This window comes from Chanodichthys erythropterus, chromosome 7 (assembly GCF_024489055.1).
Source record: "Chanodichthys erythropterus isolate Z2021 chromosome 7, ASM2448905v1, whole genome shotgun sequence".
Lineage (NCBI taxonomy): Eukaryota > Metazoa > Chordata > Actinopteri > Cypriniformes > Xenocyprididae > Chanodichthys > Chanodichthys erythropterus.
Genome location: NC_090227.1, coordinates 26,959,391 through 26,979,275, shown reverse-complemented (window position 1 = coordinate 26,979,275; position 19,885 = coordinate 26,959,391). Strand labels below are relative to the sequence as shown.

Genomic DNA, 19,885 nt, shown 5'->3' with positions numbered 1-19,885 from the left:
CCTTTAACAATGCAGTATGCATACTTTTTAAAGTGCAAGTGCATTCCCAAAACATCTACTAAATACCGGCTATATTTGTTTGAATTTTATTTAAAAGTAGATTTATTTATTTAACATTGGCGTATATGTTACATCTTATGCTGTTTAGCTAATGTTTATAGCATTATTTTAGTTGAATGTGTTGGTGTTATATTGTTTGTGTGGGTAACACTCTGTTATTGTTGACAACAGTTATGGGAAAAAAATTGTTTTGGAACTTCACATGGCCTTCCATTGTACCTCCTACATCATTCTAAGGATATTTTATGTAATGACAAATAGATGAACACTTTCTCATTACTTTCTGCGAGATCATATAAACCACAGTGACAGTTTTTTAATAAACAAAAATATTTTTTTTTATTTACAGTTTTTAGTTAATGATAAAAGTGCATAGTGTTTCATGATCATCTGTGATCAACTTTTACAGCACTATTTACAGCTGCAATTCAAGTATGGCTTGAATGACTATGGCTCTCTCTCTCTCTGTCCACACACACACACACACACACACACACACACACACACACACACACACACACACACACACAGAGAGAGAGAGAGAGAGAGAGAGAGAGAGAGAGAGAGAGAGAGAGAGAGAGAGAGAGAGAGAGAGAGAGAGAGAGAGAGAGAGAGAGAGACATTCACACTGACCTTAAAAATCACTTTGTCAGCAAATATTTCATCTATACAGGAAACCCCACGACCTAAAAAAAAAAGAGAGAGCCTTAGCACAACATGTTCCCTGCATTACTCACTTCCACCGCTGTGGCCAGTCTTACTGTCAGTAACGCTTTCAGCACCAATCACTGAACAGCTTCTCTGCGGCAGAACGAGGGTTAATGATCCAAGTAAACGATCTATCTATACTTTATTTTTTTTTACATAGACATCTGCTTATCGATATGGGCAAACTTGATGTGCTTGATTATTTACCCAGTTTGCAATTTCTGTTTTTTATTTAAATATTATTTAATAAACAACTTAATTCACAACATTGTTGATCTGAAATGATGGTATCATACCATTGTAGGATATAATGTAGCTTAGCCTATGCCTACTTAAGTGATACTGAATGAGTAGGGTACTTTAAAGAATAGGCCTATATGCTCATAAAATCATAACATTGTCAAGCTACAGTAGCCTATATGCCCACACGAAACACCGTGCTGCAAAATCTTACGTAGCTCTCGAACGGGATACGGAGGAAGAAGTCAACTTTCTACTAACTGTTTTAAAAGAGACACAAACCCTTCATCCTCTAGATGGCGCTCGGCGGCTCAGAAAACAAGTCCTACACTGAGTTTTGTGGAGATATTTGTACACTAAAACGTTTAATCGTTTAAATCTATTAATTTTAATAATTATTTCCTGGCATAAAAATGCATGTACATCTAGCAAGCTTTATTAAACAATTACAAAGAAATCACTATCGTAAACGTTAAGTCCATCTCGACCTGCGCAAAGAAAAGTAACTGATATCACGTGATATCCCTCACGAATATGTATAAACTTTACTGACAGTAGGCTATTTCACACAATTACTCATTTTGTCATCACTTTGAAGAAATAATCATCTTGTGTTTATTGCATAGTGTTTTGGATTGACTCAAAACTTCTGTTTTAGCCAATAATTAATAAAAAAATAATTTTATGTTTTTAATTGTGACTCATTAAAAAGATACTTTTTCATAATTTATCATTTATATAGTTAAATTAAATATTTATATATTATAGTTTATAATTATTATTTTTAATTAGGCTACTATTCTTTGCTATCTGTTCATACATTTTCAAATAAATACATTTATATATAGGCTATTTGAATTTTCAACTAAACGTTTGTTTTAAATTGTTGCTCTAAACACATAAAACGTTTGCAATTTAGTCTCTATCTTAAAAGTTAATAATACATCAGAGTTAATAATACCAATCAGAGACAGCTTCTGGACCTCTAAGCCACACCCACTTAGGACAGGTTTCTTGTTCATTTGCATTCTATCCGCTCGTTCTATTTCTGTGAGATCCATGCACGCGCCTCTGCCTCCCTCCCGCCCTCATCAGCATCAGCATCATCAGATGCGCGCAGATCACGCCAAACAGTGCACTGGTTTATCAGCAGGTGTGTGACTGAAACTGAAGATAATCGACACCAATACATCGCCACCTATGTGTACTCTTTATATCTGACTCATTTCTTTGGATCACCGATTGGACTGTTTTGATGGTTTGATTCCCAGCGGGCGTCAGCAGTCAGTGTGGCCGAAGAGGAGAGAGAATAAAGCGAGATCATATTTAATATCCTCTTCTCCAGTGTATGTGGATGGGCTGCGGACATCTGCATCTGCAGTCTCTGTTTTTGAGTCACTAAGAAGATGGCGGACAGAGCAGAGATGTTTTCTCTCTCCACCTTCCACTCCCTCTCTCCTCCGGGATGCAGGTAAGAGGCGCAGTATTTCTCTCAAGTATGCGCGGGGTTTCCTCTTATTCTGGCATTTTTATTTATATAAGCTGGTCATATTTGACCATCAGCGTTGTTTATGTCCTCAAACACATCCAGAGATCAGCATCCACAAACAGTGATGCTCAGCATCCTCGTGTTAATGAAAATTAACACTAACGCCCTTGGTGTTGTTGTTGTGTTTTTTATTCAATGTATTTATTTTTATTTTCTAAATTTTTGCATGGATACAGTGTGTATGTAAAATACTGCACTTACGTCCATGGAATTGAGCGAAGGACAGACAATTGATTTTTTTTTTTCCCTGGCATGTCATTGCCTGACGCATCCTCTCTGAGATAGTTGGCATACTGGAAAGGCCCACGCCCTGTTGTGATGCTCATAACTGCATTTTAATGTTTGAACACACTTTACAGTGTTCCCTCAATTGTGTAATTATATAGTGCGGAGTAATACTAATAAACAGTACATAATTGTATTGTGGAGCTGCTTGTAATTGCACATTGTTATTGGTATAAGTGCTTTAATAATTATTGGAACATCTAATATCTGGGCATTTACGTGTAATGGAAGGTGTTTCTTCATTCTTCTATCACTTTCTACAATAATTTACTCCCATCCACGAGTAGCGTATAAAGCATTGTTTTTAAATACACTTTTTTAATAGGTAAGAGAGTAGATGTTAATTAAAAGTTTTGATATGCATATTAACTTGGCTATAAATCTTGGCTTGTTGGATTTTTTAAATAACAAAATATATGATTAAGCTGCTAAATGTAAATATTTGAGGTGACAGTAAATGAAATATGGTTTAGATTTAATCACTTATAAAGATGAAGGGAAATTGTTGGCTTAGCTGGGCTACAACCATCCAATGAGTGACAGTTTCATTTTGTCCATGACCTGCTGGTCTTCCTGTCTAGTGTATTAGTGCAAGGGTATGTGGTGGTATCACATTTTATTCCAGTCTCAACAAACACACAAAGACAGACGGACAGAGACAGTGATCGTTCCACCTTCATACTAAACTAAATTTACCTCCTGCGCAGCGTCATTATATGTAAGCAGATATAAAACATTCAAAAAGTCCTTCAGCATCCAGCAGAATGAATCCAAAGTGTCTGGTGGGTCGCATCACATTTGATAGTCTGATAATTTTAGGTAAAGCATCAGTCTAAAGCCATGTGCTACAACAGGGCAGGTGATATCAACTGCATTTGCTGTAAATGTAACCCCTCCGGGTCTATACTCGCAACACTCCGAGCAGGATTCGAAACCGGCATTTACGACAGATGGGCGCACTAACAAGGACACTAAAGACCGCAGACCCTAGTGTGCATTTTGAGATCAGGGGAGTGATGTTTACCTGCACAACTTTTTACTAGCTGGCCATCGTTACACTCACCTCCCCCCAAGCCTCACTCCCATCCGGGTCACGGCACCAATGTGACCCCTCCGGTTTTAATGGCACCGCTCTGAGCAGGATTCAGACAGGTGTCGGAGGCATGCGAGGTAATAAGGACGCTAAAGATCGCAGCCTGTAGCGTCAGTTGCTAGTGCGCCACTTGAGGCCAGGGGAGTGAGGTTTACCTGCACAGCTCATTCTTAGCTGGCCTCCATTACAGAAACACAACATACTAATCAAAAAAAGTGATGGTTTTGTTGTCATTTCAAATTGATGCACTTCTCTGCTTTTTCCCCCAGCTGTTCTTTTCCTAAGGTACCTTTTTTTTATACTCTTTTTCTGTCATTGTTTACTTTACAATGGATTTGTGGGTCTGTATCCTCTCCTTGTCCTCCCATAAACCTGTCATCTCTTAGAGTAGAAATAATGGGCTGCAGTTTGTGTTCTCTAATGCCTCAGGACGGTATTTTAATGAAGAGAAAAAACAGTCTCTCTCTTCTATTGAAGTAGATTTACTGGCATGATAAAAAAAGCTTAACATTACACACACTCTTTCTCTGTATAGCTATATAGCTAAAGCATTTGAAGTATAGATGTGTACCCAAAAGTACACAACAAAAATTGTGCAAAAAAGTAATTCAGTTGCATAAAATATACTGTAGAAAGTGGATATGTGCAGATTTTTTTGTTTGATCTTGTCCTTTAAATTACTTTAGTTGGTAACCTAGTCAGGTGGATTTTTAGTAATATATTTAGTAATATATTAAATAATGTGTTTCACTTGAGTACGTATTTGTGTGTGTGTGTGTGTGTGTGTGTGTGTGTGCGTGGTTCAGGTAAACCCTATGTTATGGGGACAAAATGTCCCCAAAAAAGATACAAACAATATCCGAAACCTTTTTTTTGTCCCCATGAGGAAAACACCTTATAAATAATACAAAAATGCAGAAATGTAAAAATGCAGAAAGTGTTCCGTGATGGGGAGGTTTATGGTTAAGGAGAATATACGGTTTGTACTGTATAAATATCATTATGTCTATGGAACGTCCCCATAAAACATGGAAACTCAACATGTGTGTGTGTGTGAGAGAGAAAGAGAGAGAGAGATGAGCATGGCTCAGCAGTACTCTTGCACTGTGGTCTTAGGGCTGATGTTCTCTATAGAACCTAAAGCTTTCTCAGATAGACACAGCATAGCAACAGCAACAGCAAGAGACACACATAACACATAAATATACTAATGCAGTGAAGAATACACCAATAAAAGCAACCTCTCCTTAAGCTGTTTATGTAAGTCTACAGCTGCTCCCTTCGGAATACAGAAATACTATAAAAATGTTTGTGTGCTTGCATGTCATAGCAGCTTCTGAAAATGAATGTTCCGTGTTCTGCTGTCAACATCTGCTCGGTTTCAATGAGAATATAGCTGTTGGTTATGAGGGAAGCCTGATCTAGTAGATAAAAACAAAAAGCAGTAACTATGATGTCACTGTTAGTGCAGTGCTTAGTTAGTACTGGTGTAAATGGCATATACACTACCGTTCCAAATTTCGGCATCATTATTCCAGTCTTCAGTGTCACATGATCCTTCAGAAATCATTCTAACATGCTGATTTGCCGCTTTCTTATTATTATCAAACAGTGATTTTGCTTAATATTTTTATGGAAACGGATACTTTTTTTTTTTTTGATGAATAGAAAGTTCAAAAGAATTTGAAATAGAATTAGAATACAGATAAGAGGTATTGTCACATGATATTCTCTCATAATATATATATATATATATATATATATATATAAAATGTATTGTGTGATCTAATCAGCATGTCTAATCAGAATATTGATTGTGGTAAAAGGTTCACCTTAACTTAATTTCAGCTAGTGCTGTGAGTCACGAGACTTTTAATTTCATTACAGGAGATGAAGAGAAGTGTGTTGGCAGAGATTTCTTGTCTGTTGTCACATAATGCCCTTAGAAAATGTCTGTGAACTGCATGAAGCATGAACTGTTATGTAACATATCTTTGAATGGTGTATGATTTAAATTGACACTGTTGTTGTCACGTGTAGCCTGTTTTGGTTTTGTTTTCTTTGTGTTCTTTTCTCGTTTTACCTGCCTGATTTGCAAGTTTGTTTCCATGGTTCTTAATTATCTAGTCTTAACACCTGTTCTGTTTCAGTTAATCATCCCCAGTGTATTTAAGTGCTCAATTTCCTGTTCCATTGTCCGGTCTTGTTTATGGATTAAACAAAGACTGCTTTGTTTTCATCTCCTTCGTCATGTGCTTTAATAATAAAACTACATGCCTGACAGAAGACTGGACCAATCAAAGTATGGATTTACTGGCAGCATGGGCGGATTGGCCATCGGGCAATTCAGTCCATCAGCTCTGTAAGGACCAAGAGCAGCAGTCCCTCTAGGACCATACCCGGAAATTTGGACATCTGCCGTGCTTTACAAACTTCCCAGACTGTTCCTTGCAAGTTTGAAGGCGGAAACAAAAGCATGCCTACCTGGTGTTTGTCCTTGGGGAAATTTCACAGAGTTTTGGGGAGTGGGTGCTGGAAAACAGTAGACCAGCAAACACCATCTGCTCAGCTGCCCATCTGCCCAACACCATCCGAAGGGAGGGATTAAGACTGCTGCGATGCACGAGCCAGAGCCAGACAAGAGGTCTGAGCCAGCTGTCGCCCCAGAGCCCGAGCCCTACTGTGAGAATCTGACCAGGTGTGTGAGCCGGCAACATTGTCTGACATCGTGGGACAGCTAGTGGAGTACAAGCAAAAGACCCCGTCCACACTCCCACCACTGATGGTGAGCTGAAGCTGACCTCTGCGATTATTTTATGACTTAGAAGAGGATGATTATCTTAATCTCCTGTTCCCGCTGGTCCCTTCCAGCATTAAGTCTCCTGTGTTTCCTCTGGCTCCGTACAGTTCAGAGTCTGCTGCGCCCTTGCTGGTTCCAACCAAGTCCGATGTCTCCTGTGTCTCCAGAGTTCCTTGCCAGCCTCCCTCTCCTGCCTCCTCTTTCAAAGTCAGCCAGTCCGTTAGCCCTGCCTCCGCTGGTTCCCTTCAGCCCCTCGGCTTCTCCTATGATGCCACACTATTGTGTGGATTTGCCTTAGATCTTCCGGTCTCCGATCCTCTGGCTCCACCTCCAGCCACTGATCCCGTCACTCCACCTCGGCCTGACGACCTATCAGCTCCGCCTCAGCTGTTCTTAAACTCAACTCCACCAGAAACCATCGTTCCTGCAGCTGACGACATCAGGGGCTCCCTCGTCCCTCCGGCTCCGCCTGGGTCAGACGTCACCCTGCCTGCGGCATGGACTTACAAGCCATCCGCTGTGCTTCATCTCTCCACCCCTTCAGCTCCGTTTGGCTCCGCCTTCCCTCTGGCTCAGTCCTCAGGCACCCTGGCTCCATCGCTGTCACCCTTTCCCATCTGTTCTCTGTCTGTGCCCAGTGCTCTGCTTCCATCGGCCTTGTCCCCGTGAGTCGCTCTCAGCCAAGTCTCCAACATGGCTTCTCCCTCCCTCAACTCCGCTGCGGGACATCGTCCTGGCTGTCCTTTGGGTTCCCGCCTCGCTACTTCTGCTCCTGGATCCTCCTTGACTCCTTCCACCGCCATCGCCGCCTTGGTTTTTCCCACCGTCACCTTCAACGGTTTCCTGTCCTTCGCCTTCTCCACGTCCTCCTCCAGAGTCCCCACCTTCCCTCCTCCGTTGGAGGAGAATACGCCATTCGGGAGGGGGGTGTAATGTCACTTGTAGCCTATTTTGGTTTTGTTTACTCTCTGTTCTGTTCCCATTTTGCCTGCGTCATTTGCAAGTAAGTTTCCATGGTTCTTAATTAATTAACACCTGTTCTGTTTCAGCTAATCATCCCCTGTGTATTTAAGCCCTCAGTTACCTTTGTTCCATTGTCCAGTCTCATCTATGTTATTACTAGTTGTGTTATGTTATTCTCCTGGATTTCTCCTGGAGTTTTAGTTTATGGATTAAATAAAGACTGATTTGTCTATTTTGTCTGCTTTAATTATACAACTACATGAATGACAATTGTAATGGTCAGATAAACTGATGTTAAGTAAACAAGTTGAATTATGAGAATAATGAATGAATTAATTCATCAGAGAATAACTGTGTATATGTTTATGTACATTACAATATTTAATAGAAAAATGCAATCAGAATCAGGTATTCTATAGATCCATGTTCTAAATATAAATATGCACCCAAACATAAAGACACATGTCTCAGCGGTTTTATATTTTTTCCTTTCCTTAAAAATTTTATACAGTCTTTTACAAAATCTCTCATGACTCGTCTAACCTTTACATCTTGCAAATTTCTCTCTCCCCTCTCTCCTCATTTACTGTTTTGTCTTTTCCTCTTCTACTCCTTTCCTCATAATTAATGCATGTGCATACAGTCAAGTGATGGGTTTCCTGAGGTTTTGCTTTATTAGTGTCCCTCATTTCTCAGTTCATTCTCTTTGTCTTAGAGGTGAGAAAATAAAGGTTTGAAGGAAAGTCTCTTTCACAGTCTGTAGGCAATTATGTTATTGTGGTTTATTATTGTTAGAAATTATCATATTTTTGGAATCACTGTTCAAGTAATTTCTGATTATCATTATTTTATTCACATGAGAAGCTTCCCACATAAATCTGACTTTCTCAAACCCTTTAGGAATGTATTGCATTCGCAGTGCATGCAACAATCCAGAAGTTACCATTGTTTGAAAACAAACCAGAAAGTGAATAGATGCATGATTCAGCACATTAAGTCCATCTCTGGTGGGATGTGTTGTCATGGTGACAGCTGCAGAGGTGACCTCACCCTACTTAACCTGCCTTGTGCCTCAGTGGTGTTCTGTTAATGGTGTGACATCACCCCTTGCACAGCGCAGCTACTATGGCAACATCCAATGATTGGCAGCTTATATGCATCCCCAGGGCATGAAACATGCCCCACCTTTCGTAATTAGGATTAATGGGTTTGGAAGGGCCAACTGTTGGGTGCCTGGAAGACTAGAGAGTAAAATTGGGGCTTTGGAAGACAGTCGATCATGGGGAGCAATCATGAGCCTTTAAATGGCCGTCAATAAAGAATGTTAAGAAATAATTTATATTTACAAGACTGATAAGGCTGCCTATGAAGAGGTTAGAAGTTTGTTGGAAAAACAGGTGCTTCATCTTTGATTATGTGAAGGACATCCCATCTGCGGCACTGGAGATGGTACATTTGAAATCTTTTTTGTCTTTTTGTCACCGTGACTTACAGTTAATGACCTTGTAATTGATTTAACAATAAATAATTCCTTATCATCACAGAACACATGCTTGGCAAAGATTACTAGATGTGAGTAGAGTACTTGAATGTGCAAAACCTGCTGCCACAATGATGAGACGTTGTGGGTTGTTGTTGCAAGGGTGTTGCTATGTTGCTGCTAATATGCTCTGAACAGGTTTTAGTGTCTTATGCCATTGCTAAAGTATTATTAGTGTTTTGTGCAGTTTCTAGGGTGTTCTGGGTATTTGCTAGGGTGTTTCTATGTTGTTGCTAAGGTGGTTGGGAGTGTATTTTGCATGTTGCAATACTGTTTCTAGGGTGTTCTGGGTGGTTGCCACTTGCCAGGGCAATGCTAGGTGGTGGCTCTGAGCAATTTTTAGTGTCTTATGTCATTGCTAAAGTATTATGAGTGTTTTTATGCATAGCAGTTAAGTTACTAGGGTGTTCTGGTTGGTTGCTAGGGTGTTGCTATCCTGTTAGTGAGTGTTTTTTGCATGTTGCAATACAATTTCTTGGGTGTTCTTGGTGGTAGCTAGGGAATTTCTGTTTTGGGTGGTTGCTAGGTGACACGGAGCCCACCCTCGCTATGATATTCTCTCGATACGATGAGTCTCTATCATATTCTGGGCCCTTTCATTGAGTTTGTTTGTCTTTTCAAATTTTTGTCACTCTCAGTCTAAAATGTGTGAATGGTAAATGAAGAATTTATAATAGTAATAGATTATTTTATACATATTTTTTTGTCAAAAGTATGATTAATTTTTTTGTATAGAACCCTTGTAATGAGCTGAAACAGACTTTAAACTAACATCCCACCACTTAGAACAAAGATACTGTAGGTTAATATCTAAAGCTAAATGTGTTCACATCCCATCATTATCACTGTTGCTAGATCTTTTTTTTTTTTTTTTTTTTTTTTTTTTTACTCATTCATAATTCATGAATCTCTGTGAGTCTGTAACTAATATCACAGAGTGGTTCTGAATCTAGAGCACAGCTTCTCCCAAGAGCTCCTGTACTGTCTGCAGTGAAGCCACAATTTAGATCTGAGTATGGACTGTGAATAGAGACAGACTTGCTGGAATAGAGATGTAAATCTCTTTTTTTTGGAATTTTAAATGTGAAGGTTTGGTTTAGCCAGCCTTAGATTGAAGTGGCATTAGACCCTAAACACACACACACACACACACACACACACACACACACACACACACACACACACACACAGGTTGACTCGCTCAGAGGAGTGACGTTCTTTTAAATCCTTTGATATTATAGTGATTAAACAGAAGCTTATTAAAACGCTTCCTGAAAGTACACAATCAACTGTCTGGATCCTTGACGTTTTTTCTCGTGTATGTGGGATTATTTCCGCACTCCATGTTTCATCTCATGGGAAGGTCATTAGAGGCTTATGTAGAAACATGTTCTGCACTGAAATCCCTGTAAATGGTGCTCTGATCAGGATGGCAGGTTGACAGAGGTTGGAGAAATATTTTTTTTCTGGAAGCATTAGGAATCTTGAACATTTTTAAAGCCTCTCCAAATTCGGGGATTGCTATGGCGAACCATAAGACTTGCTGTATATGATTTCAGATTAATACATAATTTCTTTGAAATTTAAATTTAAAAGTAAACTAGTTAATTCCACTTTGAATCATATTGACATTTATTTACTTATTTTAGTTTACATGCTGTAGCTTAATACTACGTAAAAAGAAAATTCGGTCATCATTTATTTTGAAAAATGCCAAATAGTTTATTTGGTTGCAGTCTGCTGTGTACCAGATGTCACAGAAAAAGCTAATGCAGCTTGTTAGAAGCAAGAAAAAACCACCCAGGTTAATTATCACCCTTTGTTTGCTCAGAGGTGGGAAATAGTTAGTTAGTAGTAGTTTACCTTTCCAGTCTGGATCTGCTGTGCTCCAGTAGAGTCAGGGTTGCCAGTTACTTCTGGGAGGTGCCAGTGTCGACAATAGCCTGGCATCCCTGATTACACCAGCCCCTCTCCTGTCTGTTTATCTAGAATCTGACCCAGAGGTCAGCACACATGATGAGATTCATTTGATTTCCCTTGTTGTGCTGTGCATCAGCACACAAGGTACTGTCCCAAAACGATTTTCACAGTTGATTTTTATTTATTTATATACAGTTTTTAGTTGTAGTTTATGAAAACTGTTTAACTACAGTTTTGTACATTGCACAAAACTAAATATGTGCATTTGTTACCTTTTAGGGATATTTCTATCTTGACTGACTCTTGATTGGCATAATTTAATGATGTCAGGTTGATTCAGTATTATGAAATATGTTTTTAATCAAATAAAAATCAATATAACAAAACATTTTACAGTGCAGATGACAAAATGTCTCTCTAAATTAGCAATAAACATACAGTTTTAATATTTAATTTTGTTTTTGAGAATACAATTTTAATATATCTTCAAATAAGTAATGTTTGCTAATATCTTCTAACCTAAACTCTGCCAATAGTAGCGAAGTAGACCGCACACCTGTATAGTTGATTAGAATGAAATCAGATTAAGCCAAATGAAGATTGTTTATTTGTATCATATAGTCAGAAGAGCAGAAAAAGACCACAGAAATGTGACTAAACAAGTACAACTCACTTTTGAACAGTCACTTGCCAATAGGTGTGAGAGCTGACTGGAGCCCAGTTCTTTTGACCCTGATACTTTGTGGTGTCCACTTTTACAAAAGCCACTTCACTGCCAGACTGAGTTTTCCTGAATGATCACAGCCAAGCAGGTTTAGACAGCAGCTCGTATACACCACACCACACCACACCACACCACACCACAAGAACCTAGTATTTTACCATTTTTGCTTGCTTTATTACTACACCATAACTGCAGAGAAAAGAAAAAGAAGGACCTATGTGACATTATACTAGGACTTCTGGTGTTAAAAAGAGTTTGACAAGATTTCAAATGTTAAATACAGGTTGATCCAGCTGGTTTAGCATTCTTCTTGGAGGTATACTTTATTAATGAAATGATGTATGGTTTTTAGAAGATGGCTGGTAACATTTTTGTCAGCATAATTAGTCTTGAGTTCAGCAGTTTTGACCTGTGACACAAAAACCAGGAATAGCATAAACATAGAAATCACAAAATGACTCATTATTGACAAATGTGATTCACCTAAATGAGCCTTGTGAGTAAAAGTATGAGTGCCAGCATAGAAATGGTCATAGAATACATTAAAAGACCAAAACAACTCAGTTGAGCAAATGCTACATTCAGAAATTATTGCATCACAGTATAAATCATGTTTGCCCACATAAATCTGTTTTTATGATGTGAGATGATATTGCTTTACAGAATGGCATAGCCTTACACAAAAGGGATCAGAACCCAAAACAATCTAGAGAGAACTGCTTCTCTAATAAATTACAATTTACTAAAGTTGTATCATTTGTATTCTATTTTTTTTTTAAAATGTTTATAAAATTACATTATCAAAGTCATGCATTCATCTATTAAAATGAAAACATTTGTCTGTTACTAAAATTTACAAGGCCTTAGAGTTTTCATTTGTTCGTTCATTCATTCATTCGTTCATTCAATCATTCATTCTTTCATTAATTCATTCAAGGGGCTTTCGGGTTCATGATGGGCTGACACAATCTCTAAATTTTATTTTTAAGGGGAGGACCAGAGCAACTTACAGTGAGGGGACATGTTACCTGACCATTGCACCATTGCCGACCCCCTCTAATTTAGCTTCCAGCATCTTTTTTAGAATTTAAGTGATGTGGGGTCACAGATAAATTGATCTGTGACCCCAACTGCTTTGAAAGTGGCTCTGTCAACAATATTATTTCTTTTTGTAGCAATATTAGAAGAGAAATAGCTGTACAAATTATATAACTATATTATATAATTTGTATAACTCAATTAAAACATTGCTTCTGAAACCAGATTTATATATATATATATATATATATATATATATATATATAAATCTATATTTTCAGACAAGTGCACCCAGTAAACAAGCTTCTGTCCTCCTCCCATTTTTCTTGTTCTGTCTTGGATCCTCCATACATTACAGATCTGTGTGATTGTGACGCTCTGACTGTGAAAAGCTGCATTGCAGCACTGCTGTCAGCCGAGTGGAGCTCAGCTAAGATGAAATCTTCCCTGCGTTAGCGGCTAGCATACACCAGAATCCGGGTTAATACGTTTTGCTGAGCCAGTGCAGGGCAAAACAGAGGCTGGCTGTATTTAGCAGCATGCTAACTCATGCTAACCCACTTATTAATAATAAATGGGGACGGTGGAGGAGAGAAATTATGTTGTTTAAAGATGTGATGGCCATGTCCTAGCTGGTGTTATGCTTCTGTATATGTGTTTGTATGAATGTGTGTGTGTGCATATATATGGTAGAGTGTGCTAGTCTGAGTGACCTTGTGGCTAAGTGACCTGTGTGTGTGTGGAATCAGCTGATATGTAGTGGCAGCTCATATTTCAGATCAGACTTCCACAGGGATACACAACACAACACACACACACACACACACACACACATGTTTGTTTTTGTGAATTGTGGGGACTTTCCATAGGCCGCAATGCATTTTATACTGTACAAACCGTACTTTCTATCCCCCTACCCCTAACCCTAAACCTAACCATCACAGGAAACTGTGCACACCTTTATTTTCTCACAAAAACATCATTTAGTATTTTTATTAATTAATTTACATTGTGGGGACCGGTGGCTGGTCCCCACGATGTAGGTGAACTCAGGTTTATATTACATCGTGGGGACATTTGGTCCCCACAATGTAATATAAACAAAAGCACACACACACACACACACGTTTGACTTTCCATAGACATAATGATTTTTATACTGTTCACACTGTATACTCTATCCCCCTACACTAAACCTACCCATCACAGACAACTTTCTGTGTACACACACGTTGGTCTCCACCACATCTCATAGATGCATTTTTTTATACATAGGTGATGTTATTTTCTAAATCCTTATGCCTAAACCTAACCCTCACACAAACCTGTTGATTTCAGTACATTTAAAGAAATGCAAGATTTAATTCATGAGTCTTTCGAATAGTGAGAGAACTGGCGTGTTCATTATTTTGTGTTTCTGTCTGCAGGCCGGCTCATGACATCAGTCTGGAGGAGTTTGATGATGAAGATTTGTCTGAAATCACAGATGATTGTGGCATAGGACTGAACTACGACTCTGATCCATATGAAAAGGTATAAACCATTCACAATGCATTTTATTCTACACAATTCTATTCTCACACGCCACAGTAATCCACAGCTGTGTGTTAAACACAAAGCTCTTTAGCAATAACTCTGAATTAGATTAGATTAGAGTAGCACTTTAACTGATTTAGTTATTACACTGTATGCTGTTTTCTGCAATAAGTCTAGTGTTCTGAAGTAAAGTCTGATACTTCCTGCCCTATAAGTAAAGGAAACTGTAAGCATAACTTTTAGAATCCAGCTCTATCATGCTCAACAAGTTGTTTATGCTCAAAGCAAGAGCAGCTAGCAAAGACATATAGATATATGGATGTGGCTTATCACACCATTGGAAATAGTGTCATCACTTCACTCGCTAGTTGGCATGTCAAAGAGCTTATTTACATTTTAAAAGGCTCTAGGTTTGAAAGCATTATTATTCACATGTGCTCATGACAGTAAATCTGAGTGTCGATGTTGATTTTTAACGTAAAGTGGAATTTAATGGCTGTCTCCTGCTGAGCTGATTTGATTTTGAGGGACTCTATCTATCTATCTATCTATCTATCTATCTATCTATCTATCTATCTATCTATCTATCTATCTATCTATCTATCTATCTATCTATCTATCTATCTATCTATCTATCTATCTATCTATCTATCTATCTATCTATCTATCTATCTATCTATCTATCTATCTATCTATCTAGCTAGCTAGCTAGCTAGCTAGCTAGCTATCTGTCTGTTTGTCTATCTGTGTCTAATTCACACTAGACTACTGTAAAATACCCAAATGCAGAGGCTTTGCTTTAGAAGTTTTCCTGTGTACTATATGTGTTAATATGGATGTAGTGTGATTGTGCAATTAGTTGCATTTGATACTATGTTTGTGTATTTGTGTACTGGCTGCATTGAGTGCGTGTAAATGTTTTATTGCGGTGGCGGTGTGCCACGGCTGCAGTAGAAGGGCTGGTGACCCAGTGAGGTTTGCTGCTATGCAGACCTCTCTTCTCAGCTTTCTGCACCTCAGTCTTATTACAGCAAAACCATTTCCTCTTCCTTACTCTGCTCCTAATTTCTTCTGCTTGTGTTCTCTCTAGAAATGTTCAAACGTGCATGCAAAGTTTCGATTATAACGCTTCAAGTGCCTTTGGTGTGCCTAATTGATTTCAATGCAGTGATTCGGTCCACACACAATTGCAGTCTTTGTGCATCATAGCATGCAGTGACCTCAGATTATTCAGTATGTAGGCAGATTGATTAGTTGGTACTGGCTGATGATTGGATGGCCCATAGGCTGGTCTTTTATTGATTGGTTGGTTGATCTAAAAAGTGAGCGGCAGCCAAAGCAGTGTTGTTTGAGAATGAAATATATATTATATCAGTTTAGCCCAATTGGATGTGATTATAAAAAGGTAAGATCAGATGTTTTATCAGGCTATTATTATTTTTTACATTTAGATTTCTATGCATGCCATGTGACTGATAAAAGATACTGTATGGGGGTTCAGGTTTTCCTCTTGAAGTCTGGAACATTTTTATATTTTGCTTAGAATAAGTATCTTCTAAAAACAAACAAACAACATACAATTCTCTCATTATGAGCAGAAAACAAAGCTAATTAGGAATTTCTAAATTTTTATTGTCTTTCCTTGCCAACTACAAATAATTTTCCCAATTGTAACATTGTTTATTATGAAATGCTCTTAATAATGCTAAATATAGATAATAAAAAGTCTGTAACAAACCTGGTTAAAACTATCAGTGTCATATACTGTATGCATGAAATAAAAATAACTATATTTGCTGCATTATTGTTTTCTGGAGCATTTTAGTGAAAGTATCAACTATTTCGCTGCTGCTGTTGTTAAAATAATCTGCAGCTCTTTTATGTCTTCGGCGGGGGATAGAAGCAATGCACGGATACTGCGGAAAAGGCTTGAATGAAGCACATTTGGCTCTAGATAAAAATATTTGAGGATATAACGGCGATTGATCATTACCATAAACTGTGTTGTGAACAGCTCCATTGTTTTGACGCTCTGCTCACTTTAAACGGTAGAAATGGTAAAATGGTGCTGCAGTTGTCATTTTGTCTCGCAGTCCAGTTGAAACCAAGCCTGGGACTGGAACCGTACCGTGGTCCGTTATTTGTATATTATTTGTCTATGCAGTGTGTCAGGCTATGGTTTTTCTTTTTTTATCACACTTAGCAGCTCTAATCCAGCACACACACATACACACACACACAAATGCCTGTCCCACGGGATTATGTGGATGCAACACTGCATTGTGTTTGAAGGGCCTGTCCCATGTCTATGCAACTAGAGACTATGAAATCACAGAAGACATTCTCTGTACCTCCAATGTGGTACTCTCTAAGAGCTGTTACATAAGAACCCTTCTTGGTTTATACGAACGATAGCTGTTGGTTTGGGAATATGCATTAAATGTCAACTGTTTTTTTTTTTTTCATTGGTTAAATTAACTTCATATTAGTATTGTTTTTTTTTATATATATATATATATATATATATATATATATATATATATATATATATATATATATATATATATATATATATATATAATGTATACAGTATATACACATTTGAAAATATTTTTTAAAAAATGCTAAAAATAGATTTTAAAAAGATTAACTGTGTTTGATTATGAATTTAAAAATCAAATTTCACTTCTCATATGTAGTCTTCCATGCCATACCATAGCCTTTTTTGGTGACTATATGCAGTTGCTAAGAAAGCTTGACAGATTAGCAACAGTAACTAAGTGGGTGGAGCTTAGCAGAGGATCAGTTTCACACTTCAGAGGCTGCTTTAACATCTCAATTCTCTAACTGTACCATGAAGAGGCGAGGATTGAGGAGTGAGGAAGCTTTCAGAGGAGCTAGTGGATACACAGGTGTATCCTACGTGGAAGTTTTTCTTGTTGAAAAACCTGACGCACATTTAAATTCTCCTCTCCCTTCACATCTGTGACAATAATTTGAATCTATGTTTTACCTTTGCAGTTTAAATAAACCATACATCTCAAATACTTCAATAGGGCATCTTGCTATATTAATATTTATATATCAAGAATATTAAAAAGTACAAATAAGCTTTTCTTCGATTCTTCTGTCCTCATTTTTATTCCTTGCATCCTTCTCTTGCATCCTAAGGGGAAGGAGCTGAGACACGAGGACAAAGGAAGCAAGGAAATGAAATGAGGATGCACAAATAAGTAACGAAGCACCCAATATGTACACTTCTGAAAGACCCATAGATCACAATGCAACACAATTGTGACATCTGTACACTGTAGTAAATTGCACAAAGAAGAATATAACAAAGAACAGTCTTTAATTCAATAATCCAGAGCAGGAATACACAGGAGATAACACTCAGAGAAAATAACCATGTAAAAACAACACAGAACAATAAACAGGAAACTGAGGACTTAATGAGGTAACATAATAAACAACAGGTAAATGTAATAAGTAACTAAGGGAACTAAGAAGCAAACAGAACTCAAAACAGGAAAACAAAACCAAAACACAATGACAGCCACACAGAGTATGACATAATCCTGACATTGTGGTAGAGCCACAGCGACAGATGTCTGAGGTGGAGCCAGGGTGCCATGGGACTGAGGCGGAGCCGGAGGGACGGTGCTGGAGGGAAGGCAGAGCCTGACAGAGCCGAATGGATGGGACGAAGCACAGCTGAAGGCCCGAAAGTGATATCTGACATAGGCAAAGCAGGAAGGACGATGATGTGCTTCCATAAGGAGCCCAGGAAGGTGTGTCCTCGCACTGTAATAATCAATCTAACTAAGGACTGAGGTTGGAGGCTCTGAAGGTGGACAAGGTGCTGGGGAAAGCTAGGATACAGGAGGAGATAATGCCCGAGACACAGGAGACATGGAGCTGGGTGGGACCATTGGAGATGCAGGAGACTTGAAGCTGGGCGGGACCAGTGGAGATGTAAAAGACTTGGAACTGGGTTGGACCAGCGGCGACGGGAGACTTAAGGGAATATGGGGTCCTCTGCAACTAAGGAAGATATTGTTAAAATGGCTAAATCTTGTCACAATATCCACAGAAGCACAGTAAGGCCACTATCACGCAAAGTCTTGTGGTTGGTCAAGGAAGACTTGTGAACATTTTGACAGGAGGATGAAAATAACCTGAATGCGGGACCACCTTAAAACAGCTTCTAAAGACCTCCAACCTCCAGTTCTCCATCTTGAACTGTAAGCCTACAGTTATAAGAGGCTGGATTGAGAGGTTGCCTTTCTTGCCAAATAATTGTGTCATTTTAAATACCTTAAACAAGTTTAGTGTATTCTTCTTCTCCGTATAACATGCTCCTCATATTTTGATTGATCCTGAAGTGTCATTAATTTTGTGCAAAAATCCCCTTCGGACATCAGTTTTGGCCACTACTGTACATTGAATGAAAACTTTGCAGCCTTTTCCCCCCAAAAAACAGTCATTTAAAGTTTATGCCATCACAACCTCATTTGATTGTTTTGTGCTAAATGTTGTAATGAGACTATGACAAATGCCTATTTTGGCTCAGTGAGCTTTCACCATGCATAACAAATTGTTTTAAGGTTGTGAGGAAAAACAGGTTCTGATTCAAATAAAAAATGTTTATAAAATCTAAAAATATGATTTCTGGTGTTCTTCTACTTCTCTGATTAAAGATTAAAGTCCTGAAGTTACAAGGGACAGCTACTCTATACCACACTCACTTCTCCAGTGAAGGCCACTTATCTGCTTATCTCTAAAAAATCAGTTAATCTTTCATTCTGCTTTATCCATTTTTCCTTTTATGCCTTCTGTGATAAGTGATTGTGAAAAGATTATTTTTACTTGTGTGATTTCTGTTTGAGCTTTCTCAAAGCCCACTTGGTGTATGCTTTCATATTTGTGCAATTTGTTGTCTTTTTTGCTGGTTGAATCTGTTTTTGAAATTCCACACACCTGCAGGCATACTGTGAAATATATATAAATACATTTGGCTATTTGTGACTGTGCCTGTTGTGCCAGTCAAGAACGATTGTGACATTTAGACATTAATGTTTATAGAATGATTCTTGTACAGATCATTTCCAGCCAACAGCAATATGACAAAAACTCAAGATCCAATTCCATCCTTCCAGATACTCTCACTCTCGCTCCAGCTTTCTCACCCTTGCTCTCAATTCCTTCATGGATTATTCATTCTGTCACACAGAGCTGTTGCTCTCTGAATATATTTAACAGATTTGGGTTTCTGGGGTTTTGCATGTTACAGTATGCTGTTGATGAATGTTAGCTGAGTAGAGTGCAATATTGGAAAAAAAAAAAAACCCACATAAAACAGCATACATTTTCAGCAACACATTTATTTTACGTAATTTGGCATTTCTTAGTAAAATAGAATAATTAGC

At 38.2% G+C, this 19,885-nt stretch overlaps 1 protein-coding gene across 1 annotated transcript in view; it reads left to right on the top strand.

The window, feature by feature from the left end:
- The first annotated feature begins 2,073 nt into the window (after window positions 1–2,073).
- Window positions 2,074–19,885, top strand: part of mapk8ip2 (mitogen-activated protein kinase 8 interacting protein 2) — a 32,597-nt gene continuing 14,785 nt past the window's right edge. The window contains exons 1-3 of the mRNA XM_067389199.1: window positions 2,074–2,161; window positions 2,280–2,479; window positions 14,348–14,453. Coding sequence (XP_067245300.1) covers window positions 2,415–2,479; window positions 14,348–14,453 — 171 coding nt within the window. The 5' untranslated portion in view covers window positions 2,074–2,161; window positions 2,280–2,414. The remainder of the gene's footprint in view (window positions 2,162–2,279; window positions 2,480–14,347; window positions 14,454–19,885) is intronic.